This window comes from Lagopus leucura, unplaced genomic scaffold, assembly GCF_019238085.1.
Source record: "Lagopus leucura isolate 7727_CA_CO unplaced genomic scaffold, USGS_WTPT01 Super-Scaffold_73, whole genome shotgun sequence".
Lineage (NCBI taxonomy): Eukaryota > Metazoa > Chordata > Aves > Galliformes > Phasianidae > Lagopus > Lagopus leucura.
The window spans coordinates 80,552,691-80,579,843 of NW_024962252.1; the positions used below are offsets into that span (position 1 = coordinate 80,552,691).

General features: G+C 45.4%; 3 protein-coding genes and 1 long non-coding RNA gene across 4 annotated transcripts in view; 2 read left to right on the forward strand and 2 right to left on the reverse strand.

Moving 5' to 3' along the window:
- The window catches only part of BICRAL (BICRA like chromatin remodeling complex associated protein), a 41,739-nt gene extending 41,537 nt beyond the window's left edge, over positions 1 to 202 (reverse strand). The window contains exon 1 of the mRNA XM_042881057.1: positions 154 to 202. The gene's annotated coding sequence lies outside the window, so the exon portion shown is untranslated. The remainder of the gene's footprint in view (positions 1 to 153) is intronic.
- Positions 203 to 753: 551 nt separating this feature from the next.
- Positions 754 to 2,771, forward strand: TBCC (tubulin folding cofactor C). The gene has a single exon (XM_042895269.1). It carries the CDS (start codon positions 754 to 756, stop codon positions 1,780 to 1,782), a length of 1,029 nt encoding a protein of 342 aa, XP_042751203.1. The 3' UTR covers positions 1,783 to 2,771.
- Positions 2,772 to 5,664: 2,893 nt separating this feature from the next.
- Positions 5,665 to 7,037, reverse strand: LOC122194302. Its single transcript, XR_006183094.1, has 3 exons — positions 6,895 to 7,037; positions 6,500 to 6,620; positions 5,665 to 5,990 (listed from the first exon to the last, which is right to left on the reverse strand). It is a non-coding gene; the product is annotated as an uncharacterized LOC122194302 (long non-coding RNA).
- A 4,074-nt stretch (positions 7,038 to 11,111) lies between these two features.
- Positions 11,112 to 19,493, forward strand: PRPH2 (peripherin 2). Its single transcript, XM_042895267.1, has 3 exons — positions 11,112 to 11,692; positions 14,341 to 14,587; positions 19,257 to 19,493. The coding sequence occupies exons 1-3, from the start codon at positions 11,112 to 11,114 to the stop codon at positions 19,491 to 19,493; spliced, it is 1,065 nt and encodes a 354-aa protein (XP_042751201.1).
- Positions 19,494 to 27,153: the final 7,660 nt, after the last annotated feature.

A 27,153-nucleotide genomic window follows, 5' to 3' on the forward strand; every position in this document is an offset into this window, starting at 1 on the left:
TCGGAACCAGCACGGTCACCGCTGCGCGCCGCAGCCAGATGCGCTGCCAGTAGTCCTCACTGCACATCTACCTAAGGGAGCTCTCACAGAATTCACACACGCGCACACGGCCCTCCTGGCCACTGCCACATCCCCGTAGAGGTGTCTGCGTACCTCTCGCACAGCTGCACCGCAAGGACACAGCGACCCACGGGCGTCACTCTCGCAGTCCCTCACACCCGAGCGCCCTCCTGGAACAAAGCGCACCGCGCACACCACGGCCGGAGCGCGGCAGCCGCTCTGCAGCGCATCCGCCGTGCCGCCAGCGCATCCGCGGCCAGTCCGCTGCGGGAAGGAAGGCCGCGGGGAAGCGTACAAAGCGGCGCAACCGCGCCATCCCGAAGCCATGGCACGAAGCGCCACGCAGGCCCGCGCCCCGAGCCCGAGTCCCTCCGGAAGGCGCTCCGGCCCAAAGCGGTCCTCCCTCCTCCCGCCCCTCCCCCGCGGCTCCGACCGCCTGCGGGAAAGGCTTCGAGCGGCCCGAGGGGCCGAGCGCGCGGCCGGCAGAGGGGAGGAGCGGGCACTGCTGCGCGCACGGCGGCTGGAGGAGAGCGGGCGGCAGCACCCGCCGCCCGTTTGGGAAGCCGAGGCCGCACCCCGCAGCGCCTGGCGCCGGCACTCACCCCATCCCGCCGCGCGGCGCCGCCCCTTTAAACCCGCGCAGGCCCCGCCCCTCCCGCCGGCCGCCGCGCCGCGGGCGGGACGGAGCGCAAGATGGAGGCGGCGGACGAGGAGCGGAGGGTGCCGGCTGCCTTCGTGGCCGCCCTGGGGCCCGAGGCCGGCGGCGCCGCGGCCGCGGTGCTGCCCGAGCGGCTGCAGCGGCGGGAGGCTGAGCGGCAGCGCGGCGTGGCGCGGCAGCGGGAGCTGAAGGAGGCGCAGGCGGTGCGGGAGGAGGGCAGCGAGTTCTTCGCCGCCGCCTTCGGCCGGGAGCGGGAGGCGGTGGAGGCGCTGCTGGCGGCGGGGCGGCCCGAGGAGGCGGCGGCGCGGCTGCAGGGGCTGCAGAAGCTGTTGACCGAGAGCGTGCGCTTCCTGGCTCCCTACGAGGTACGGCAGGGCCAGGAAGCCGTGTCCCGGCTGCAGGCCGACCTAGCGGCCTGGCGGCAACAGCTGCAGCCCAAGAAGAAGTTCGCCTTCCGCAGCCTGAAGAAAGAGGCGGCCCCGGGCGCCGAGCCGCGCCCCGCCGAACCCGAGGAGTCGGCCGAGCCGCCGGCCCCGGGCAGCGCCGAGGGGGAGCCGGGCGGGCCTCCGCTGTGCGGCTTCAGCCGCGCCGAGGATCGAGAGCTGGAGCTGGGCCCGGAGGAGCTGCTGCAGCGCGACGTGGTGCTGGAGGAGCTGCGCGGCTGCCGGGTGCGGCTTCGCGGCAACCCCAACACGCTGCGGATGCGCGAGTGTCGCGGCTGCACCGTGCTGTGCGGGCCCGTCTCCACCTCCGTGCTGGTGGATGGCTGCAGCGAATGCCAGCTGGTGGTGGCCTGCCAGCAGCTCCGCACGCATCGCACCCGCGGCAGCCGCTTCTACGTGCAGGTGACCAGCAGGGCCGTCATCGAGGACTGCAGCGAGGTGTCCTTCGCGCCCTATGCATGGAGCTACCCGGGCATCGAGGCGGACTTCGAGTCGTCCGGGCTGGATAGAAACAGAAACAACTGGAACCTGGTGGATGACTTTGACTGGCTGGCGAGCGACAGGCCCTCACCCAACTGGAGCCTCATCCCCGAACAAGAGCGCGTCAGCTGCTGGGACTGACCGCGAGCGATGGAGCCTGCCGGCAACGTGCTGATCCGCAGGCGGGAGGGCTTCATCCCTACGGGCCGTAAAATGATTGTGGGTGGTGCTTCAGTGGGGAGTTACAGCCTGTGGCTGGTTGCTCTCCTTGAAAAATTTCACTCGGATGTAGTTTACTATTACTAAACTTGCTGCTGTAATCTGTATGTATCGCTGTTGGGTCGGCCAACTGCTGCAGTACCTCATTGCTGAATTTCTTTAATTAAAATGGGGCTGGGGGCACCGGTATTCACGTGGCAGCAGTCCTTGATTGGAGCTGCTGTGCTGCTGTCACTTAGCCAGGAAGAATCCGAGCTCCCTGCTAGTGCAAGCTGTAGTCAACTGAAAAGAGGGAATGCCAAATCTGTCCCATTTCTGTGGTGAAGCAATTGCAGACTGCTGTTACGGATATGGGGAAGGGAGATATTCAGTGAAGCAGCAAACAGAGGATTAAAGAGAGGGAGTTTGTACATGGGTACTGTATGTCAGGTGAATCCTGGGCCGCAGTGCGTCTGGGACCCAGGTTCTGCTGTGTGGGTGACAACTGTTAGTCAGACTTCTATTTCAAGGAAAAAAAGGTTAATGAAAATGTAATGTTCTTCTACTGTATTAATGATTGAAATCTATCTCTAGAAGGTAGATAAATACTGAACAACAGCAGTCTCAAAATATGCTAGAGGAAGCTGCTTCTGTAAACAGCAGGAACCCGAATAAGATTAGATTTGTATGGCCTGAGAGGTACACGCATTGTTTGCTGACAGACATGACAAGTTTCAGGGCAGCAGTGTTCAGACATGTCCCAGTGGTTGGTTTTTCTGCTGGCAGCCAGTGAGCTTTGCTGTGATCATAGCTCACAGCACTGCCACTGGCTATCGTGTGCGGTGCTGACAGAGGGACTTCATAAAAAGTGATAACAAAGCACAGTATTTGGGTTCCAGAATAACAACTTGCATAAAGGCCCTTGGTGCACAGTTACCTCTCAAGTCCCATTTATTCACTCTTGTTCAATACCAGAAAATAACTGCATTATGATGGAGGTTTCTTTTTATAATGACCTCTTAACAGTACGAAGGAAATATTACCTTGCCTAAACAGCAGCTCAAAAGTTGTATTTAAGAACTCTGCCTAATATTTATGCTGCCCTATCATTGTATGTGCCTCTAATACTGATTAATCCATCAAAGCCATGTCAGTGCTATGAGGAGTATTTTGAGTTCTTAACTGTTTTTGGAGCAACAGAGAAACTTAGCCTGTTTTTTCAGTACATTTAATTTAAAAGGGAATTAAAAAAGGGTGTTTTTTGTTTTTTATTTTCACAATTTCACCGTTGTTTACTTCTGTTCATGTACACTTTTTTGTGAATGAACTGGATTTTGCATTTCAGTTACTTGTTTTGAGTTGTTCCTTCAACATGCATTGACAGCATCATAAAATCATTCAGAGAGAACACCTATACTGTTGCTTTAACATATGCTGGTTTTAATAGCTGCTAAAGGGAGATGATTAGATGCAACTCCAATATATCTTAATTTCAACACATTGATGTACAGAGCCTGATTAGATAATATTGCTTCCCCACATATGCTGGTAATGACAGACCCATTCTTGGGTCACGATAGCAAGATGTTTGGCCTGTTATAAAAACAAAGCAAAAGCCCACACAGACACCTTTGTTCTGCTAGCCAAAGGCTATAAGCATTTCTGTTTCCTCTCTATGGTGCTGGACAGTGACACATAGAACTGTGGGCAGCACCACATGGTTGCTTCCCAGCAGGCTGTGAGACTGCCAGCTCACTGCATACCTGTGCTGGCTGCTGGGAATCACCTCACAGCTTTGTGTGAATAAGTGGTGTAAGTTAGAAACACTACATGCTGACGTCAGTTTCTGTTGAGAAGAGCTTCCCAGTGACCCTTTCCAAAGGTCAGTGATTGAGATCTCAGTTCACATGTATTTCTTTGCAAAGTGCTTCTGTCAAATCAGAATTACTCTGTCCTTCAGCAGTGTAACTTTACAACAAATTGCTCCTGGCGATTACTTTCCCTTAAATGTTTATCATTACTTCAGTAATACAAATTTGCTAACTGGATCTTGGTCTCTGGCATGACACAAGATGAGCAAATCCAATTTCAGGCATGAGGATATTTGGTCAGCCAAGTTTTTAATATACGCTCATGGTTCTGTGTACCATAAAATATGCACCCAGGTAGTTAAACATCTCTGTGCCCTTTTCAGAAAATAGAAAGTGCTAGAAAAGTTTTGTTGGCATATTCACAGGCTGTGTTAGTGCTGACATAGCAACTTTTGGAAATCTTTTAGTGGAAGAAACAAATAACTGGGCATCACTACATAGGGAGTGACTTAAAATTACTTCAGGAAGAGGATGTCACAGGCACCAGCAGGACACCACTGCTGTCCCAGAAGGCGGCCTTACTCCTGGCAGCAGCAGTGCAGAGCCCCTGTTCACTGACCAGCATGGTGGCCAGCATTCCAAAGACATCTGTAGGTAGAAGAGGACAATTAAACACAGGGCAAGTGAGAGAACAGCCACTGCTAAGGTCCCAAAAGTGCAGTTCATCACTTGATAAGAGATCCATCTTCCAGTAAAATCTAGTGGGATGTGGTAACTCAGATGTACGGATATGTAAAAAGTGTTTAAAAGCATGAAAGTAGTACACAGGAAAATATTCATAGAATAGTTACATGTGTAGTAATCCTCTTTAAAATATTTAGTCTGTCAGTAAACCAATTTCTTCTAGCAATGATAGACTTTAGGGTAACATTTTGGAAATAGTATCTGGGGGATACTTTGGCAAGGTCTAGAGAGTGGGGCTATCTAGACTTTCACTGGAACTGCTTACTAAGCAAATACTAAACACTGAATGAGTAAGAGCTGAATCTACAGTGCTTGTAGCTTGGTTGTGTTTACCTTTTGCCTCAACTGCCAAAAGTCATCACAAAAATCACTTCCTGCAATTTTCAGGTTAGTCTGGGTGGTTTACTCCAGAGGACTGATGATACTTTCAGTATATTAGTGATGAAATGCATTCAGTGAGAGTGCCTGGTTTTACCAAGTCAGGAATTCTATGCCATCTTGTCTCTGTGGTGGAGCAGCTCACGCATGGTCATATTCGAGCAGTGTGAGGAGACATACCTGGAGCTGTCTGGGCAAGGGTGAAACGGCAAGGGACTCAGCTGCCGCGTTGTCCTCTTGAGGCCTGCTCCTGCAGTACCCAGAGGCAGGGCCAGGCACTGCTGGGGCAACAGCTGGCAGGAGCTGTGCCAGTCTGTCGGTGTGCTCCTGGGTCAAGGAGACTCTCAGTGCCGGCCGGTCAGAGCTGCTTTGTGTCCCTGCTAATCGCAGCTTGCAGGGAAGGAGAGTGGCACGCTGCTCCTTGCTTCAATATAGTAAGCAATGCTGACACAAAGAAAATTGCCTGACTGCCTCTCCTAGGCCTGGAGCCAGCACTGCTTAATGTCTTACCTATTGGAGCTTGCAAGAATCTCCCCAAAGGCCTGTGGGGAAAAAGCAGTTGTGTTGCTCAGCCTTGGGTTGAGCAGAGCTGTTTTTGTGGCTGAGCAGATAACAATAAAGTCAGGCTCACAGTCTTGCTACGGGGAGTGTAAAAGTAGCACATCTGCTTTGAAAGCAAACTGATTTCATGCTACTTTGCCCAGAAGGAAGGCACAGGGCCTAAGTCGTAATACAAGGAAGAAGATGGAACGCAGAGGAGGTTGTCCCACCAGGTGAGCAGGAATACCAAGAGCTGATTGCTGCCTGCAGTCAGGGCAAACAGCAGCTGCGTTTGTATGTTTTCATCTTAGCACCTGCACTGTTCATAATGTGAGACCAGAGCAACATTTTCTCCAGATCTGTAGCTTTGGTTTGTGTTTTATTGTCACCAGAATAAACAAGGCACTTCTTTAGAACCACACGCACACAAGATTACTTTTGCTAGGCTTTATAGGCTGAAAAACAAATGCCTGCTGGGGCCGTGGTTATGAATACATCAAGATAATAAACAGCACAATAAAGCTAGATGTAAATTGGCCCTGAACAGAGGGCTCACTGGCAGAAAAGCAGAAAGTTTCTGAGCAGTACAAAGCACTGAAGCATAGAACAATTTTCCACAGAGAGTTGCAAGAGCAAACAATCTTACAAAGAAGTTTGGTTGGCTTGTCCTTCAGACATCTGCAAAGCAAGAGTTACTGTGTTAGTTCACCACAGCAACCATGCTCAGCTTTTTAAATCTCATGTGTTCATGAACTAAATAAAATAGCTTAAAAGACAGTTCTTCAGCACTGCACAGACCTATGAGTGTTCATATTCCTTGGCATTTTGGGATATAGCACAGACAAATGGTGAGAAAGCTTGACCCTAGGGAAGCAACCAAAAGCTTTGCTGCTGTTTCCAGTGAGGCCAGCAGTGCATCTGGACATCCCATCCTGAGCATGCAGCCAGTGCATTTCTGTCCCTCCCTTGGGTATCATCACCTTGGTGCTCAGCTCTCCCCTCTTACTTCCTCCTCCCCATCTGACCCTCCCCACTTGCAATTGTGGCGTTTTTTTCTTTTCTGGGTAGGGCTGTCTGATCCACACAAGAAAGCTTATGGTCTGTACTGTACTGAAAAGCCAGTTCCATCACCTGCAAGGAAAAAAAATCTGTACCACTTGTGGAATTTCAACATTTGTATTCACAACCTGATCCAATTTGTCTGATTGATTTCAGGTTCCATCTGTTTTGCTGAGATGTTTTCCAGCAGTGACTACTGTGAGTCTTTTGTAAGCTTCTTCCAATTTCCAACATATTTCCCTCCTGTTTCTGCAAGTACAAATATTGATTTATGATTCATTCTTTAGCAGTCAACCCTATGCTTTAAGCATTACAGTAATACAAGTAAACACTCATAACGAGCACCTCGTGGTTCAACGACAGACTGTGCTTCCCAACACACTACTCACGCTGTGGATAAAGGATGGGTGAAGTGCCAGGAACTGTCCCTAGTAAATCTGTACTGAAGACCCATAGTACACCTAGTACATCACATTGCCCTTCAGGACATACAGCAGCCACAGCACTGGATTCAGCCACACACCTCTGTTCCCAGCCTCAAGACCCAAGGGCACTTTATGTGACATGCATACAGCAGGCTACCCAGTTGCTTGTATGCACAGGAGGAAAAGTCACAAACCAGGCTTTTTCTGACAGTTATTTATACAACGTGGTACTGCCATTGCAGTTGTCCTTCAACACTGCAACAATCAGAAAGATCAGCAGAGTGGAATGTCAATACAAAAGATACAATAACAAAGGGACTAGCACAAACAGAAAGGCATTACAAACGCAAAGCACTCACCTGTCTCCAAAGATCTGATTTCACAGGAAAAAATTGACAGGGAAAGATGCTCAGAAAGAGATCCATCCCTCGTGTCAGTCAGCCCTTACATGGGGTCTAAGAGAGCTGCAGCCGGGCTCCACCCCTTGCAGTCACACAGAATTGAATTGCCTTCACCTGTGCCCCCAGGACTGACCCTGTCCTTTCCCCAGGTGATCAATCATTGATTCAGGCCGTGACTCAACAGTTGCCATACACACACATTGCACAGTTACAAATTCAAGCAAAACTACCAACTACAGCACATAAATACATTTCTTATCTCCACGGTGACCTCCTATGACATTTGAAACAGATGCCCTCACTCTTGTGGTCACACTATCATGGAAAAAGAAGAAAGACAACAATCAAGAGACAAGAAAGCCACTCATTTTGCATCGCAGAGCAGAAAGGAACAGATCAAGCCAGGAGGTTTTTGTTTTGTTTTTTAAACCAACTAAAAGCACTTCCATAATTTGGACACAGATTGCACCTGTATAAAGGGAATTTGTTTTTTAACGGCCTTATTCATGCAGACTTTGTCAGGAGCATGGTAGGGACAGGCCTGGGCAGCATCTATATAGCAGATACTGGATTTAATGATCTGTCTTACGTTTTCCTCTCTCCCAACATTGACTGGTAACTTTCTGAGTCATGCTTATGTTAACAGGCACAGCTTTTTGCAAAAGTACCAATATTGTATTGTTGCCCATAGAAATCAAAATTTTGTAACAGTATTTTGAATTTGACCACTTTTGTGGAGATTCCTAGCAGATCAATAATCATTTGAACATTTTATTCTAACGTTTTTTCCCTCTAGAATAGCAAGTCTGATATGCAGCTTATGAGGAGACCACTAGCTTGCACATCCTTGTGCAATTAGCTTTAGTCTGCTTTGGATCATTTTCAAGATTTTTCCAGGTAAACTACCTGGCAGGAAATTCACCCAATTAATGGTCAGTCTGAAGCAAGATAAAGGATTTTAATAAGAGCAGAGAGCAGGTAAAAATAGCTTTCTTTGCTGTAATGCCCACCCCACAAAACACTTCTTAATGATCCCCCTCCCATCACTTTCCCCTTTCCTATGTTACTGTGCTGCAGCCAGCCCTCATCAGTTTGCTGAAGCTCACATGCTGTTTGTTACCTCCATCTGGAATGAACTGGAAACGTTATTTCCCTACTTCTTAATTGTTAGCTTCATTTTTTGAAGGGAGTATAGCACAAAATTTACTGGTACCAGTCCCCTTTAAAGCTTGCAAGCATGGTGATTTGATAAATAGGAGGTTTTGAGTACCCTGAGCTTCTAGCTGGTATTGAACTCTTGACACTACCTAAATAAACAGCAAATTTCCAAATTGTTGTTCTGATAACTCCCTGAGATAACTGTAAAGGAGTCACCTGAAGTCATAGAGGTCCTGAGCATCAGGTTAATCTGGGAACATCTCCCAGAAAGCATGAACCATTTGGGAGCAGCTTATTACAATTCCTTCTGTTGCCTTCATGTAAGGAGAGGACTAAGACAGTAAATCTGGAGATACCAATGAGCCTTGAAGCGTATTGTTTGGGAACTGTTGAGTCACAGCCTGAACAACTGAAGGCAATTCAGCTATGTGACTGGAAAGCATGGAGCCTGGCTGCATCTCTCTCAGACCTCACTTAAGGGCTGATTGCCACTAGGGAAGGATCTCTGATTAGAGATCCCTCCCTTGTGGAGTTTTTCCCCTCGAGCCTCGATCTTTGGAGATTAGTGAGCATTCTTTCCCTGTTTGTCCCTTTGCTATTTCACTCCTGTATCACCTTTCCACTGCACTAATCTTTCCAACTGTAGCACATATGCTACATGTTCTATTTTACCACTCCTGAATTAATAACAAACAGCACAGTGTATAAAATTGAATTACCTCAGATTTATTGAGGGCACCTGAGTGTTAAATTATTAAGGTAGCAGGTGTTCAGCTTTATCTATGCTCCTGAATGTTGAGAACTTCTTGGAAGCTGCAGTGACACCAGGCTTACAGCTGTTATGGGCAAGTTTACTATTTCTCATCTTATCAATTGCACTGCAGAATGTATATCACCATATACCCTGTGATTCACAGACCTGATAAAAATTATTTTTCACTTGCCACAGTTTTATTTTGTCAGCACTGACAGGAAAGGAAAGAAAAATTAGTTTCATGTATGTTGGATTGACTTCAGGCTGTCAGATAAATGCAGCCTCCAAAGTACCTTGTCCTGAGCCCTGACGAAGTTAGTGAAATGTAGCAGCGTGCACTGCACTGGTATGGGACAGAATTACTGTGGTTGGAAAAGATTTCTAAGACCATTTAGTCTGACCATCCACCTACCACCAGTATTGCCCCTTAAACCATAGTACCTAAGTACCTCATCTCCACATTTCTGGAATGCCTCCAGGGACAGTGACTCCATCCACCTACTGGGCAGCCTGAGCCAGTGTCTGACCACTCTTTTGGAGAAGAAACTTTTCCTAGTATTCAACCTGAACATCCCGTGGAACAACTTAAAGCCATTCCCTCTTGTCCTATTGCTAGCCACTCAGGAGAAGAGGCCAATGCCAAGAAGCCAGCAGAGATGTTATTTCAGAGCTACAGCTTACTGCACAGAAGTGCTTAACAGACTCTGCCAAGAAACAGCCCTCTACTCCCACCATACAGCAAGTAGAGAACAGCCCCGATGGGCATTTTCCTTCCTCCACCCCCCTGGCTCGCTCACCCCTTGCCTGCAAGGGCAGTGGCAATGCAAACAGCCTGCTCTAAGAAAACCCCTGTTACCATCTGCTCTCCCATCTAGATGGGGAGGAACATCAGAAAAATCTGCAGCTTTATGTTCTTCATCACCACTCACGCAACCTCCCAGGGTCTAAGGCAGCAACTGAGTAATGCACATTGTCCCATGTAGCAGCAGGCTACAACAAATACTGGTTTTGGAGCACTGCACTCTTCTGCTCCCCTTCCTCCCAAGCAGACCCTGTGCTGGCAGTAGGTGCCCTCACCGAGCCCTGGAGCTGCCCCAGCACCCCACACCCTCACCCACCTGTCCTGCTTGCAGCCTAACAGGGCCAGGTTTTTCCTTGCTTGAGTCCATTTTTCCCTGCTGCAAAGCTTCTCCAAGCAGGGTATAGGGTTATTTATTGTGTTTCTCTTAACTTTTCCTTTCGCCTTCCCTCTCATTAAAGCCTGGAGATTGTACAGAGCCTGAAAGTAAATAGAAAATGCCAGGTGTGGGTTTTTTAGGTCACTATAAACGACATGCTTAGCTGCTTTCAGAACGAATAAGCCATGGGATGTCATCTGGGGTAAACAGGGGAGGCTGAGGACTGGAAAGGTGTTGGTATGAATAAATTGGGGTCACACAGAGGAACGGCACTTATGCATTCAAGCAGCTGCTTTTATCTCCACGCTCTCTTCCCTTTTCCTCAAAGCATCCATATTCTGCCAGTAACAAAGATCTTTTTATGTCGCTGAGTTTTCACATTCTGCCAAGCAGCCTATCATAAGAAAGCCCAAATCTACTAAACAGTAAAATGAGGGATTATTTCCACTCATCTGTTGACAGACATTTCTCCAAATTGGATCAAATGATTAAAGGTATTAGAATGACGTCTTGCAGATCCAGATCAAATCATTTGAAACCTTGAGACTGTCTCTCCTTTGCTTGGAAGGAACCACCAGAAATAGTTGTAGGTGCTAATTGCCCATTATTCTTACTCATGTGAATCTGTGAATTTGGACCTTTGAATATCTACTTGCTTGAACCCGCGCGTGGGGAGCTCAAGATGGAAGGACCGTGCAGCACTTCACTTTGGGCTGCGTCGGCCGGAGCTTTTCTAAACGCCTGAATGGTTCTTTCTCGAATCGCTTACACGGAGAAGAGGGGTTCAGGCTGCAAAAGCTTTCAGCGTCTCACATATTGCGACGATGGCACTGCTGAAAGTCAAATTCAACCAGAAGAAACGGGTAAAACTAGCCCAGGGACTATGGCTCATGAACTGGTTTTCAGTGTTTGCTGGAATCATTGTTTTTAGCATGGGGTTGTTCCTCAAAATTGAGCTCCGGAAGCGAAGCGAAGTGATGGACAATTCTGAAAGCCATTTTGTGCCCAATTCTTTGATATTGATGGGTATATTATCCTGCGCCTTCAATGGTTTTGCTGGCAAAATTTGTTACGATTCTCTGGATCCCGCTAAATTTGTCAAGTGGAAGCCTTTGCTGAAACCTTACCTGGCACTATGTTTCTTCTTCAACATACTCCTCTTCTTGGTTGCTCTGATCTGCTTTCTCATGCGGGGCTCCCTGGAGAGCACGCTGGCTCAGGGGCTGAAGAACAGCATGAAGTTCTACCGGGACACAGACACCCCTGGAAGATGCTTCATGAAGAAGACAATTGACATGCTCCAAATCGAGTTCAAGTGCTGTGGGAACAATGGCTTCAAAGACTGGTTTGAAATTCAGTGGATCAGCAACAGATACCTGGACTTCAGCTCCAAAGAAGTGAAAGAGTAAGTGATTTAGCGGGGTTTGTATTGCATAGTCTCATTATTTGGTCAGTGCTGTGCTGGTGAAGCATGCACCAAAACAGATGCTGACTGGATATTTTTTTGTGTAAAATGCTTTTTTTAATCGGCACTTGCTTTAATAAGGATGTCAAATATTCTACTAGGTTAGTTTCTCATCTGCCAAATTCCTCGAACATTATACAGAATGTAAAACATAAAGCAGAGAAATACAGTTCCTGCTCTTACATGCTGCAATGTAAACAAACTTCCAAAATATTCTTCTGTATCTTTTACATCTTTATAACTCATTACGTGGAGCCTATTCCCGAAATCTAGTGTATGACTAACAGCAAAGTAGCAGAACCCCACTGTATGAAAAGGAGATTTCTGTGAGACCTACGCTCCTGTTCAGAGGCTTCCAGATAGACACGGTCAGTGCCACTTTTAGAATTCCACCTTAGATATTGGTAGTTAATCTTTAAGAAACAAGCAGAAACACTAACACTTTAGTAATAACCCATATGTTTTATATCCTTTAGATTTAGAATTTCATTTTAAAATTCACTCACTTCACTGAAGCTGATTGCTTCAGCTCCGAGACAATTCAGAGCTGTCAGCATCGGTTAACATTCCCTGCTTTACATATTATCTCTTATAGGAGTTGGACTCAATGATCCTTATCCCTTCCAACTCGAGATACTCTGTCATTCTGTAGTCAGATGCATTGTATGTTCTCTCTCGCATACAAACACATTCAAAATCTATACTAGTGCTTAATTTTTTAAACCTGATAAGAAAATATCGCTATCTTCCTCTTTGCAAAGCAGAGCATGTTGTTGAGCAGAAACACCGTAGTGGCACTAATGCCAGTGTAAAAAGAGGTATTCATCTCAAAATAAGTTTAGGTATATCAGCACACGTAAAAAATAAAGCTAATGAACTTTTGAAATGAAGAGGTGAATTCTTTGGGAATGTCACTCGTTAAGTGGGGCACTTTGTGGTTACACAGAGGGGCCTTCTGCCTTTGAGATATCCTGCATATGTTAAAAATGCCTGAAGTAATCTTGAAAAAAGCTTCATGTACCTCATGGGATCCCTGCTTGACTGTGTAAATGCGATTTCATTTGTGTGCCTCTGCTTATTGCTTTGCCAAGCTGGGTGGTCTGCTTATTTTTACAATTCTCAACCAGGACAATATAGTGAAAACTCCTCCAGGGACAACCTATTGCACTGCAGGGTTAGAACAGATACATTCACTATTTAATAAAGGAGTATTTGTGTTGAGATGGTATGCTCATGGGTATAAATAACTTCTTAGAAGTGTAATAAGTTCACCTTGCCAGCATTATACGGAGATTTGAGAGCTGTATCTTAATCCAGCAGCAGTGGAAGGGCAAAGCGCGGAGGGAAAACGAGGTTATACTGCCCTTAATAAATTATGTCTTATTTGGGACTGAGAGAAATGGCAGTTTCTTTGTGCTGCTGAAAAAGGAAATAGAGCATTAAAAATCAATCCACAAGTGGTTGTTAATGAGGGAAATCAGGGTTTGAACTACAAACCCTGAGGCAAGATCTCTGCTCACATTCCTGGTGGAGGTGTTCTGGCCCCTCTCAGGTCAGTAGAACGTTCCCCTTGATTCCAGGGAAGTCTATCCTCTGCAAAGCAATTTTCATATAATTCATAGAATGAAGGCCTGATCCAAACTCTCTGAAACTGGTGGAGCAGTCAGACATCAGTAGGAATTAGACCCAAATCAAACATCTACAGATAAAACCTGCATTTGGCATTTAAATGTATTTAGGTCATGACTGCAAAGTGGTATTTTGCCTTACTGGCCTTTTGCCATCATCTCTCTCCACAACACAACTTTAAAAAATTCATATTAAAAGCTACAAGCAACTCTCAGATCTTTTTCACCTTTCTAGATCACTGGGGCTCTCCATTCTGTACCATTTTCTTAGTGAAATGATATTTATTAGAGTTGCAGTGCTCTTATAGTTTTCTCCTGTGGTCTTGGTGGAACTACTCTCAGCTTAAACATCTCACGTCTAAACAGCTCAAGAAGGCACCAGACTAAAAGGCTATTTATTGGGAGCAACCATGGTCTCGAATTACAGTTGGGAAGCCCTTGCAAAGGCTTTATGAATTCAACAACTTACAGCTGAAATACATTTCATGTTTTCAATACTGGCTACTTCTGTGGCCAGGAATAAATGCATAGCCCCTTCCTGGAGCTACATCACAAAGCAGATACTAGATTTGCTGGACCAGTGGTCTAGCTGGATATGGTGAGTTGTTGTGGGTCCTTTTCCAAGGTCACTTCCAGTAGTCTTTCCACCCTATCTATGCTGTGATCACTCTTTTTCTGAATGCCTTTCATGAATTTTCTATTTTTCTTAAAAATTTAAATTCTTTGAAGGTCAGAGGACATATGTCTATACCAAAGAGCTAAATATAGAATCAGTGTAGCCTTGACCAAAACCAGCTGAGGGGAATGGTGCTGAGTAAACAGGAGATGTGGAGAAATTGCACATCCAGGAAGCATTGTGGAAAATCTTCATTGCCTCACTTCCTTTTCTCATTCACTTTGGTGTTTCTTTACATGTACAAGTGTGTATTGATGCTTCCTTCTGCCCTTGCCTGCATGCAGTCGAATCAAAAGCAATGTGGATGGACGGTACCTGGTTGATGGTGTCCCCTTCAGCTGCTGCAACCCCAGCTCCCCAAGGCCCTGCATCCAGTACCAGGTCACCAACAACTCGGCTCACTACAGCTATGACTACCAGACGGAGGAGCTCAACCTCTGGGGCCGTGGCTGCCGGGAGGCCCTCCTGCACTACTACAGCAGCATGATGAGCTCCATGGGTGCTGTCGTCCTCCTCGTCTGGCTTTTTGAGGTAATCTGTCAGCATGGTAATGCTCACCCCTAAAAATTTGCTTAAAATATATCAATCATCCACCATCATTCTATGGCCAGGAAATCATAGAAGGTCCCAGGCTTGAGATGGAAAGCCCAGAAAGGGCTGAGGTTACTCCAAAGTAAGTCCCATCAGGGTCTTGAATGTCCCCACAACCAGGAGAACAAGCAGACCAGCTTTGTGCCTGATGCAGAGCACTGGGTGGGGAGTGTGAGAGCTCAGTTCTCCAGGAGAATTACTTCTACCTGTGTCACACCCTAATGGGCAATAGAAAGTGCTCAGAGCAGTGTACCAGAGTGAGATGGCAGAAAGTTGTGGGGTATAAAGTGGAATTAAGTGTTTTATGTGATGATAAAAATAAAACCTGGAGCCATGTGCAGTGTCCAGCTTCAGATCAGCATTTGGTTTAAGGTTCTCCATCAGCTTTGTCAACCTTTTTGGTCACAAGATGGAATTTCGGCAAAGCAGGCAGATAAGTTTTGGTTTGGTCTGCTATCAAGAACCTCAGTGTGTGTGCAAACTGGTGCTGACATGGTCACCATCACCTGAAGTGCAGCTTTGTTGTTAAAATATTGTTCATTTGATGTGAGAAAAACACATCCCTCTGCCCTTCAGAGGCAGACAATTTTCTCACTGAGGTGTTTAATCAGAGCTAATGTGAAGGCTGTGTGAGCTGGAAGAGACATGGGGGCAGGCACGAGTGCTGGGAGCTGCTGCCCAATGACATCGGCTGTCTCGAATGATCGGGCTGGCTTTTTCAAAATGCAGATGAACACAGATGAACAAAGAAGCACTGCGTTGTGATGCAGGTGTTGGTTTACAGCCTTCCAAGCAAACACTTCTCCTAATATCCTGTGAGGGATAAGAAAACCATCACATAGTTACTTCGTGTTTTGTTGTAAGAACAAGCACTCTGCACGTGTGAGCAATGTACTGTCTGCCTGTAGCACCATTACCCTGGTCAGAAAGCAGAGAGAAGGCTGCAGCATGTGCCTCAGCACAGACACAAAGGCTGAGTCCTTGAGGACAGGGCAGCTCTGCTGTACATGAAATTCAAGAGATCCAAAACTCAGGCGTTGCACTGCACAAAAATGCTGTGAAAAAATCATGAGCAGGAGTCTGTAATATAACTCTGCTGCTTTCTGGGAGAGCAGTGATGATGATAATGTTAATAGCAGCAATAAAAATACTGCATTTTATTTCTAACTTTTCAAATTATACCCTGGCAGTGTTTTCAACCTGTGGAATAATGAGGAATTTGATCTTCCCTTCTTTTTCCTTCATCTTTTTTGAAATAAAAGGTGAGATTTTTTTCAGGTAATCAGAGGACTCTCCAGGTAAAGCTTTAGGGAACTCTCGCCTGCACTCACAAGCCTGGGTTCTATTAATTGTCCTTCTGGGTATTTATGACTTGCCTGATATTCCATAATAACAAAGCCATATCCGGGTCTCAAACTTCCTCTGCTGTTTAGAGGAACTTTGAAGGGAGGAAGCAAAGCAGGAAGCAGAGACCTCTCTTGGAACACAATCACTTTCTTTAAATTGCAATCAGGGTAGGAAATGGTTCTGTGCTGAGCTGCAGTGCAGCAGAGACCCAGGGCTCTTGGCAAAGGCTGGGCTTCAGCCTCACGAGGGTGTGACACAGAGAGAACAGGCCTAAGGGACCCTGCCAGTGGGGCCAGAAGGACCAGGGGGTGGGAAGTGTGGCATGATCCCAGAGAGATGTCCCCATGGATGTTACTGGCACGATGAGATGCCAGAGCACCACTGGGCAGGCTGCTTGGGTGTCAAGTTTCTATACAAACCTACTATGAAGTATTCAGACCTCTATTTGAAAAAAAGTGCAGCCTGTCGTATTTTCTGGAAGTGTATAATTATCCGCATGCTGCTTGTACTAGCAAAGCTGTAGGATTCCCTGGAGTGACGGTCAGTCATGAGGGTGACAAAAAAAGATCACAATGTGCCCTGGCTAAGCCGCCTCAGGCTAAAACCTGGCAAACAGATGGGCTTGGCTGCAGAAGGTCAAGCAGAGCAAGCTCAGCCATCTTAGTGACTTTCTCAGCCAGAAAGAGGAAACTAGGGGGTTGAAGAGTGCATTTCAAAAGCAAGGATGGGAAGCTGGCTCCCCACGCAGTTTGTCTGTTAGCCAGGGCAAATCATCACTCTGCAAAACTGGGCTAGCTTTGCGATGCCCTTCTCTTCTGAATTGTGATTAAGCACAGATTTACAACTCAGAGCTTCACAAACTGAGTGGGGTTAGCAGGAACCTCTGAAGGTCATCTGTTCCAAGCCTCCTGCTCAAGCAGGGCCCCCTAGAACATCTTGACCATAACCTTGCCCAGGAGGCTTCTGAAAATCTCCAAAGATTGAGACTTCACAGCCTCTCTGGCTGCGCCCATGCTTAGTCACCCTCATGTTAAAATAGCTTTTCCTGATGTTTCAATTTGTGCCCGTTGCCACTTATCCTGTCACTGAGCACCAGTGAAAAGAGCCAGGCTCCGTCTTTTCACCCTCCCTTCAGGTATTTATACACATGGATAAGATCCTTCTGAACCTTCACTTCAGGCTGAAGCAGGCCCAGTTCTCTCAGCCCTTCCTCACAGGAGAGGTACTCCAGTCCCTCAGTCATCTTCATGGCCCTACGCTGGACTCTCTCCAGTCCATGTCTCTCCTGCATGGGGAAGCCCAGAACTGGACCCAGAACTCCAGGCAAGGCCTTACCAGTGCTGAGGAGAGGGGAAAAAATCACTTCCATCAACACGTTGAAAACAATTTCCTAAAGCAGCCCATGGTACCATTAGCTTTCCTTGCCACAAGGACACATTGCTGACCAATGTTCAACTCAGTGTCCAGCAGGATTCCAAGGTCATTTTCTGCAGAGCTGCTTTCCAAAAGGCAGATTGCCAGCCTGTACTGATGCCTGGGGTTGTTCCTTCCCAGGTTCAGGACTCTGCACTTGAAGCTGCACTTGAACTTCAAACTTGCTTCAAACTTCCCATCCATCCATTTCTTCAGACTGTCGTGATCTCTTAAAGTATTTCTATACACTTAGCCCAATTCAAAGTATCTCTACAAAGCTGAAGTGTGATGAAGCACTAACATACATTTCTGAATTAACAGAGAAGTCCAGCTGCCATTCATAATTTCTCTGAGAATGAGCATTGTGTGCTGCTCTAAGTGTCCTGGCCAGGGCTCAAAAATGGAAAGAGATGGGGCTATTGGAAAGCTGTCTGCATTGGAGGTTCCGAATAAATAATTTACAACATAAATTACTTCAGTAAAACTGAATGTGGGAAAAGGGTTCAGCAGATAGTTGTTTCTAACTTCCTGGACCCTCTTCTCATCCAACAGAGAAGGCAGGTTCAGATCAGAGGTGGCAAGAGCTGAAGAACTTAGGACTGCTTTTAGCAAGCCTCTTAAACCTAGGGACTCAAAATATTTCTGACTATGACTTTTAAGGAAAGGAAGTCTTAAACTGAGAGAAAATGTCATAGAATCTCACTTGCAGGCAGGTCTGCCGGTCCCTTCAACGTAAGCAGTTTCTTTTTTAAAGCAAGACCATATTTAGTGACTAATTTCTCTCCAGGAAGCCTGAGAGTATGATTAATTACACTGCCAAGTAGTGGGACTCAGTACATCAGTCACAAGAGAAAGCTACTGCTGACATACAGTGAGGAGGCAGAGGTAAAGAACAACACAGAAACCACCTTTGAAGCCCAGTCCTATTAATATATTAATCTTCACCTGCAACAACCTTTGATATGAAAGTTATTAATCCCATTACTGACAGCAGGAAAAATGGGGCTCAGAGTGAAAGGAAGATTCCAGACACTTAAAATCTTACAACTAGTATGATGTAATTTATCACTTCTTGTGGCCTTTATAGAAGTGTGCTACAACCGATTTACACCACTGTAGTATTAGGTAGATTCAGAACAAAGTAGGACTGTCTCCAGATTCAGATCTATGAGAACCTTTTTTGAGGACCAAGGAGTCAAGGAGATTGCATTCCTATGTTAGACAGGATGAGACGTTGCTTTTGGAGATTGAAGTACTTGATGAAATTTGTTTGTTTGGCTGAAGCCTTCCCCTTTATGGCCTTGGGTGAAGACAGAAAAACATAAACATCTGAAAATGCTGATGGTTGCTTTTGTCTTCCACGAGTTTGGAGATGCTGATCATACAGAGACAGCACAACCAGGATAAGAAGGTTAAGGAATAGTCCACAGAAGCACAGGCTTGACCAGTCCTGTGTTTTAAAGGAGTCCAAAAGCCAGATGTGAAGTTTACAATTAGCCATGTTATGGGTCAGAATCCCAGACTGGCTACCTGACACAATTTGCAAGTGTTCTCCATCTTCATCTTTACATAGAGGATGTTGCTGCATCCTGACCACTTTCTCAGCCAGTCCATCAAGCTGGCTCTTTTTGGCACCTTCTTTCTGTATTTCGCAGATTTCACAGCCATATTTCACACTTTTTCTCATAAGCACCACACAGCTGGAATCAGATTGCTCTCAACAGTGATAGGAAACCGGCAGCTTTAGCAGGGTGAGCGCTGTTCTGCTGATAGCAGAGGTCAGCAAAGACACAAACAGGGATAGGAAGCTTTTCCTGACTGTCCCTCTCTTTTCCATTGCATGGTGCAGATGTCCGTGATGGTTGGCTTGCGTCTTTTGCACACCTCTCTGGAAAGCATCACAAATCCTGAAGACCCTGAGTGTGAAAGTGAAGGGTGGATTCTAGAGAACAGCCTGAAAGACACTCTGAAGTCTGCATTGGAGAGCTTGAAAAAGATTGGTAAGTTCAATCAGGTGGAAGCAGGTGCCGAAGGGGCTGAAGGAGAAGAAGCTGGGAAGACTCCAGCCATCACAACAGTCAGTTGAGCTTCTAAATGATGTGAACTCTGATCAAAGAGGAATGAAAAAACTGAGGATTGTGAATACCTACTTTTTAAAAGCTATGTATCAACCATCAGAATACACATTTCTACACATGCTATTTTTTATTATTATTATGCATATATACGGAAGGATACAGCATAGTGCACCTTGGGATAATGCATTTATCCACTCAGTGAGTACACCATATTCATTGCTTCTGGGGGAAAATGACTCCACTAGGACTTTCAATACTCACACGTTCCCTTACCAGGGACTGCTAGCATTAAAAAGAAATCATAATAATTGTTGGCATCACACCGTTCCATTCCATCTTATTTTGAAATCAAAAGTGGAATCTGAAATGTTAGCATTTTTTCTCAAGTTGGCTTACCATCATACTTAATGTACGTTAACCTAGAAAGACAGATGTCTTGGTTTTCTGGAGAGTAATGTATTAAAGTCAAAGGAAGAATAATTTCCAGAACTGTATATAATAACTTAGTGTTTTGACAAACCTCTCCTATAATGTGTTTTTTTTGTTAATGTGCTAAGCAATGGTATTTTCTGCTGTATTTTTAAGATGTACTTAATAGAACAAAACAAAAAGTTATTCTGAGAACTTAAGTACTAAACAAAAATTGTAACTTAAAGAACAGAGCAAGCACAAAAAGAACACCAAGGTAAGATTTATGGGTTTTGTTCTTGTTTGTTTTTTTTTTGTATATCAGTATATTCAGTATATCCTGAATGAACGCACTGTAGACTTAAGCTTCACCTTGTACTCAAACAAGCAGAAGTTTAGAAGATTCCTCTTGTAGTGGGTGGAATCAGTGCTATGAGCATGTGCCAGTCATGGCTATTCTGGATGTTTATAAATACATAATCTCATAGCTTTCTCCATGGCATTCAAGCCCAACTACTTTTAAATTTAAAATTAAAAGAAAAAAAGGAAAAAAAGGAAAAAAAAAAAAAAAAAAAAAAAAGGACTCTTAGAAAAAAGACTTTGAATGTTTTCCAGTGTCCTAGCAAATGGATTCCATTCATTGGTAAGTACATCACGCCTCAAACTTCGAGGCTGCAGAAATGTAAGTTTAAATCTGCCCCCAGCTTGCAAGCTTTACAACACTTATTTTTCTTCATCAGTGACCAAGTACCCTTCATTGTACCTTACAAGTCAAAGGGAAGGCACATTTTGCATGTGCTGCCCGTCTCTAAACATTGGTCATAGCTGGAGGACCCCTTTTTTAGTACATAAAGTTGCAATAAACCATGGGAAGCTTGCTGTGGTGTGCATCCTCCAGTGAAGGAGCAGAGCATCATCTTGAGTCTTCCTGCAGCTGCGAGATAAGTTCAGCTAAAGGGAAAGAGACCAGAGAGCGCAAACACTAACCTTCCTGTTCCACACACCACTATCAGCTAAGAGACAGATCCACACTTAGGTTTTGCTCTGCTGTGCAAAACTTCTACTCTTCTGTGGTGCACCTCGTGGAGTTTTCTCAGCAGGTCCTGTCCATCTGGCTGGTGGCCGTTCTCCAAACGAGCCATGTTCATGGCTGCCTAATCACTGCACAGCTCGTTGGGTTTCATTCTCAGTCGCTTGTGCTCTGATTCCAGCATCCCTGCAGAACCACAGCTCCTGTGGCTTTTGTTCAGAGTGATAAGCAGCTCCTCCTAGATGGGCAGACCAGTCCGTGACAGGACAGGTAGGAATGTGTCCGTGCATCAAGCCAGTGTCTACGTCCCAGTGGCCAAACAGTTTCAGGCCACCTGCACACAAGGCTTGATTTTGACAGGTATTTATGGCACCCTTTCATTTTTTTTAAAGCTGATGACAGCTTTAACCTTTAGTTACAATAAAGAAGAAAAAAAGCAAAGCCAACTCTGAAGTACACACAAGAGCAACCGGAAAGAGGGGACCAAGTTAAAAGCCAACTTGCTATTCACCACAGCCTATCGTTGATTGCTTTGCTGAGGGAAACTGCACAGCAGAATTGTTGGGTAGAGCAGAGCAGATGCTTTCTTCTCAGTGAGAAATCCATACAACCAGCTGTTCGTCTCAGCTGGCCCGTGAGAGAAGAACAAGGCTTCCAATGGCATGTGACGTAGCCCCATTTGTCAGAGAAGAGCTTTTTGGAGGAAACACATTATGACTAGGGGCTGCATTACAAGGATTACAGTTTTTCCTTGTGAAGTTTCAGTGTGCTGTGATCCACACAGGTTTTTTGGCCAGACATCAGTCTTTACAAAGAGATCTAGATCTACTGCTGTCTTAGCAATTTGGTATAGGATGTTCCTTTAGACAAGACTCTGCAGTTGTTTGTGGTCTCTATTCTATTCAGTTTGTTGCTAGGGAGACAAATTGTCAAATTATTACTTCAACACCACCTTGGAGAAGCCAATTCCAAGAGCAATGCTGTCACTGCATAAGTTGGGTAGAGACCATCAGAGGCAGGCTTATGAAGAATAATACTGGAATTGGGGTTTTGTGCAAGTAAGAACCAATAGTGTGTATGCTCATGCTGTCTAAAATAAAGCCTCCTGTTTAATGAAGATCTTTGTAACATCTCATGATTATTACAGAATTGTAATATGGTTGTTTTGTAAAATATTATATGTAATATATCATTGATTCAATCTTTAATATATTTTCTTGTGACATGGCAAATGCTGTTCTAGATGAAGATATCTCTGCTGCACGCAAATGTGAGTTTAGGTATTAAAATTCTGTTGCAAGTAAAAAACCTCTTTAAAGAAAATGTTTAAAAATGCATACAATTTAATACAGATTTATTTAATTTGCATTACTGCTGACTTTTTGCTTCCATGGTCATTTTCTGACCCATTTGATGTGTTCTCACAGGGAAGTTTTCACCTTTATAAAATGGCTCAGAGAAAGCAAAACTTCCTCATGTCTTGTGCCAAGCCAAGCTCAGGATGTACAGAATGCTAATTTGTTTTCCTTTTACTAGAAAGAGAATTTGCCAGACCAATTCAGCGTCCCCTTTTCCAGTGTGCCAGAATCATATCATCTTCACAGCACTTGTAGAAATGCTCAGCATCTTCAGGGTCTTTGACAATCATCTCAGCTGGGTTTCTAAGTCCTTTTTTCCCCCTCAATGCTCAGTCACAACAGACATTCTGAAGTACTTCTTCAGTTTGAAATTTGCACCTGAAGCCGATGTAGCCAGATGTGCCTGAAGCGACCTGAGAACTTCCTGAGCACTGCCCTGATTCTCAGATAAACTTCAGAAAGATGTGTGCTTAATTGATATGAACTGGGACCTTTCTTTTTAGGGGCTTCCATATGGATTACTGGCTTAAATCTCAGTACCCAGACCTGAGAGCCAGCCCAAGGCCTTGAAGTGCAAATTGTTCAGAAATATCCTTTATTTAGAATATATGCCTGCACACATTTGTTTGAACTGACACAGAACATTCATTAAACGCTTTAAAGGAGAAAATATAAACAGCTTCCTTAAAGCTATTAATTCCTAAGTAGCCTTAATACAACTGATGAGATTAGCCTCCATGCATTACATGAGCTTGGACATTTTGTAATACCACCAAAGGCATGCACGTGGCTTAGCGGGGAGCATGAGGCTCTGCGTATCCCTCACCAGTAGGCAGGGAAGGCCGATACAAAAAAACAGGAATTTCAGCACAACTGTTCCTTTTCACCTGGTATCTATGTATTTTCAGGTTAAAAATGAAGAAGTACTACCTGTCCCATGGTCAGTGAAAAATGGGGACGGATCACAAATGCTTATTCAAGGAAAAAAAAAAAAAAAAAAAAAAAGTAAAGAGCATTATTAGAGATTAGTTAATTAAGAGATAAGGACAGAAAAATAGAATGGTGTCATGTGGTAACAGCCCTCTGCCGGAGACGAAGGCTTAGGCAAATGCATTTATTTATGGGAACGTGAATGCAGCTATCTCTATGAAATTGTCTGTGCGATGAGATGAGATCTGTGCTGCTGGGCGACTGACTCAAACACGGCAGCATTTTGCAGCCCCAGGCTGCACATGGTGCTGGAGCACAGGGCCTGGCAGTCCCTACAGAGCCTTTGGCACCACATGGCGCAGAACCAGCCCCACCTCGCCAACAGCGTGCTCCTGCCACCAGTCACCAACGGAGCTCATTACAAGGTTCATTTCCAAACCCTGGCGCACTCTTTGTTCTCAGAGCCATCTTTTCCACAGCAAAGGCAAACCTGAGGATCAAAGGCCCCAGGAAAACTCAGCAATTCAGGGATCAAACAGCAGGTCCACACGCCAGCATCTGGGCACACTCACACATCTTCACCTGGCGTCTGGCATCGCACTCCCAGGGCACAGTGCTGAGGTTCAGAGAGGAAGGACAGGCCTGTGAGGTACAGCACCAGGAAGCATTGCTTCCCAACAGCAAGCTAGGCCAGGCTGCCTTGTTGGGATGGAAATGAAGTTTTTCTCTTCTTGAAAGACTTCAAATCTTTCTGAAATCACTTTGAAATGTGCAGTAGAGAACCCAAGGCCTTCAAACTGCTCTCCTTCCCAGAACTGCTCTCCCCCCCCCCGGCGCAGCCGAGCTGGAGAGATCACAAACTCTCTCACAGGCATAACGCAGCTGTGTGCAGCCAGGGTAGCTCCTTCACCTGCCAACCTGTTCCCAGCAAGCAGCCCCCAAATGCAAAGCTTCCTTGCTACAAACTGCTTTCAGCCTTCCCAGGTCAAGCCTTTTCTAAGAGAAGAGTGCAGCTCTGCCTCGGGCAAATGCTTTTGCAGATGAGATGAATTTTCCCATTGATGCTCATGCTCTGTCTGGCACAAATAACCAAACTGAAGATGATAAAAAACCACAGGTGCAAAGCACAAACAAGTTCACATGCATGAATCTGTCATTAATTGTAAAATTTAAGAGCAGAAATAAAATTCTGTAATGTTGCTGTAGGCATATTTTAAATAAATTACAACAGCATTTTTTATTTCAACCTCAGAATCAAAAATTAACAAGTACCTAAAATTTAATTTATTTAAGCGCTTCAGATTATTCTTGTGATTAGGTGACGTTAAAAATGGATTAAATCCATTCCAGGAAGCTTTTTGCAAGCATGCCTGGATCTCAGGTAAAGGTTTCTGCCATCCCTTACTGCAGAACAGCCCTGGCCCCATGAGATGGACTGGCTCTGTCCCCTCCTTCCTGGTCATCTCCAGCCCTCAACTGCTCAAGCAGTTACAGGTGTGTCACCTCCACTGCTGCTACAGCCCTGAGCATGTCTGCTGCTACGGAGCAACCACATTCTTGGCTTTGCTGTCTCAGGTGGATGGGACACCTTCCAGCACCCACATAACTGCTGTGCTACATCTGCCCAACCAGGTGAAATGCTAACCATGCCAAAACGTTTGCTCTTAGAGATATCTCCCACACACGAAGAACAGTGATCCCCTCACCTTTCAGCCAGACATGGTGTGCTGCTGCTTGCTCCCAGCAGCACGAGCATTGCTACAGCATCTACCTCCCTGTCAAGAAAAAAGCCCTACAGCTTCATCGGCTTGAGCTCCACTCAGTTCCAGCTGGCAATAAGGGTGGAGAGAAGCTTAAAGTTCACACTACAGAGCAGCACACAGAAATAAAGTCCGACGCAATGCCCTTTGTTTCAGAGCTGAGGCAGTGGTCTGAGCTTTCAGCTCCCACTGCGCCTTATGAGCACACCTCACTCCCTCTCACACAGGCCTCTCTCTAACTCGAGGGCACCAGTGGATTCTGTCAGCTGCCGGACTCCTTATTTTTAAATCCTTGTTATTTTTAAATAACCTTTTCTCTGATTTATTAATATGCTTTAGCATCCCTCACGTTCAGAGTACTGCAAGTACAGAAATATGTTTCACCTTTAAAAAAAAATGACCTTATTTTATAAAATCAGTAAGGCATCCCACAGAGGGCTGTGCAGATGCCACCCCCAGCCCAAGCTCAGCCATCCCACCCTGCCTGCCACTCATCACACAACCAGTTTTCATTCAGGCATCTGATGCAGAGGGCAAATTGGAAAACTTGGCACCCCCAGTCTCGTGCTATCTGGCAAGAAACTGTGGGAACATACATTCACAACTGATGAAAATAACATCTAATGGCTGCTGTCATGGAGACAAGATCAGAACTTGTCATTTCTCAGCTCCTACACCTGGCGCACTGCAGAAACTGTTCCTCTTTTTCTCCTCCAAGGGTAGAGATTTGATAAACCTCTCAGACACAAAGATTTGGGCATCTAACATTTGTGGGCCAGGAGAGGGTGGCAAAAGAGCAGAAAAACAGAGTATTAATGCACACAGCAGTTTTAACACTTGGCACAGAGATCTGTAGAATAAACGTTAAAATCACTATTAGTTAAGCATGAATACAGAGATACTTGCATAGAAGGGCAGGTAAAGTAGGCAAGCAAGAGTTAGGAGTTAGTTAGCCTGTATCGATATGCAGGGAGTTGACTAACTGCAGTAAAACAGCAGATACTGATGCCTTGCTTAGATCCAGACCAGGAAGCCTGAGCTCCAAAAAGGCCACGGTACAGCTCTATCAGAGATAGATCTGTACTTTGGTCACAAGAGAAAGAAAAATGAGGTTTTAGTGTGCTGTGTGTGCCATGCCTGTTCCTGCGCCATATTCCAGCCCTAGGAAACTTGAAAACAGCATCATCTCTTTTGAGAGGACTCTCTCCTTCGGTATTTTGATCCATCAAAAAGAAAAATAGATTTTGTGCTGAAGATACTTTCACAGTAGACAGAGCATCCAGCTTATAAACAACCACCAAGAAAGATAGCACACAATAAAATGCACTGGAGTGAGGCACCAGGCTGGAACCTAAGAGCCAGCACGGCTTCAGAGCACAAGCTCAGAACAGAACACCTGTGCACACAGGCCCCTGACACCCACTGTCCTAAATACATAAGGGCATAGCAATGCTGAATCCTTCAGCATGGGTCAATTCCCAGCACTAGAGAGGAAAATAAGGCCCAAATGTGACTTGTGCAGGCACCAGAATGAAGACTGGTTTGATGAACATAGACGGAAGCAATAGGGGACTGGGGGAGAGCTGAAGCTGGAAATAGGCTGAGCATCCATAGGCAGCACCATGGCTCAGCCAACTCCTTCAGCATCACAGATGAAGCAGTGGGAGCTGCAGGGAGCAGTGGCTGGCACAGTGTGAGAAGGCAGCAGGCGTTATCCTGGTCAGGTACTGCCATCAAGAAACTGTGAGCCTGCAACAGCAGACTGGGAGAGTACAGAGTGCTACTATGAAGTATGAACAGAGTAAAAAAAAAAACCAAACCATCACTGCCGTGAACCCAAACTCTCCCTTGTATAAAATATAACTTACAATCCTTTAAAAAGATTATTAGACTTTTTGGTAGAGGTCAGGAAAGGTCTAGCTGACTGCAGCGTATGACACTAATAATATAATCATCTTACATTTTGAGCTGGGGAACTGCAGATGTTGCACATCCAGTCATTTGTTAGCTCCTGATTAACAAGGTGACACGCATGAAGGAACAAGCTCAGCAAAATTCTAACAGCAGTTTAAATACTATTTCTATAATGACAACACCAAAAGCATTTGATGCCTTGAGCTTTCTTTTGTTTTCTGTTGTGATGATTTCTGGTTTGGGGATTTTGTGGATTTTTTTCTTCTTG

Bases quoted from the DNA above. Each gene is read 5' to 3' on its own strand.
- TBCC (XM_042895269.1), top strand. From the start codon at position 754: ATGGAGGCGGCGGACGAGGAGCGGAGGGTGCCGGCTGCCTTCGTGGCC.
- PRPH2 (XM_042895267.1), top strand. From the start codon at position 11,112: ATGGCACTGCTGAAAGTCAAATTCAACCAGAAGAAACGGGTAAAACTA. The intron at 11,693-14,340 runs GTAAGTGATTTA...GCCTGCATGCAG, and splicing joins AGCTCCAAAGAAGTGAAAGA to TCGAATCAAAAGCAATGTGG. The intron at 14,588-19,256 runs GTAATCTGTCAG...TGCATGGTGCAG, and splicing joins TCCTCGTCTGGCTTTTTGAG to ATGTCCGTGATGGTTGGCTT.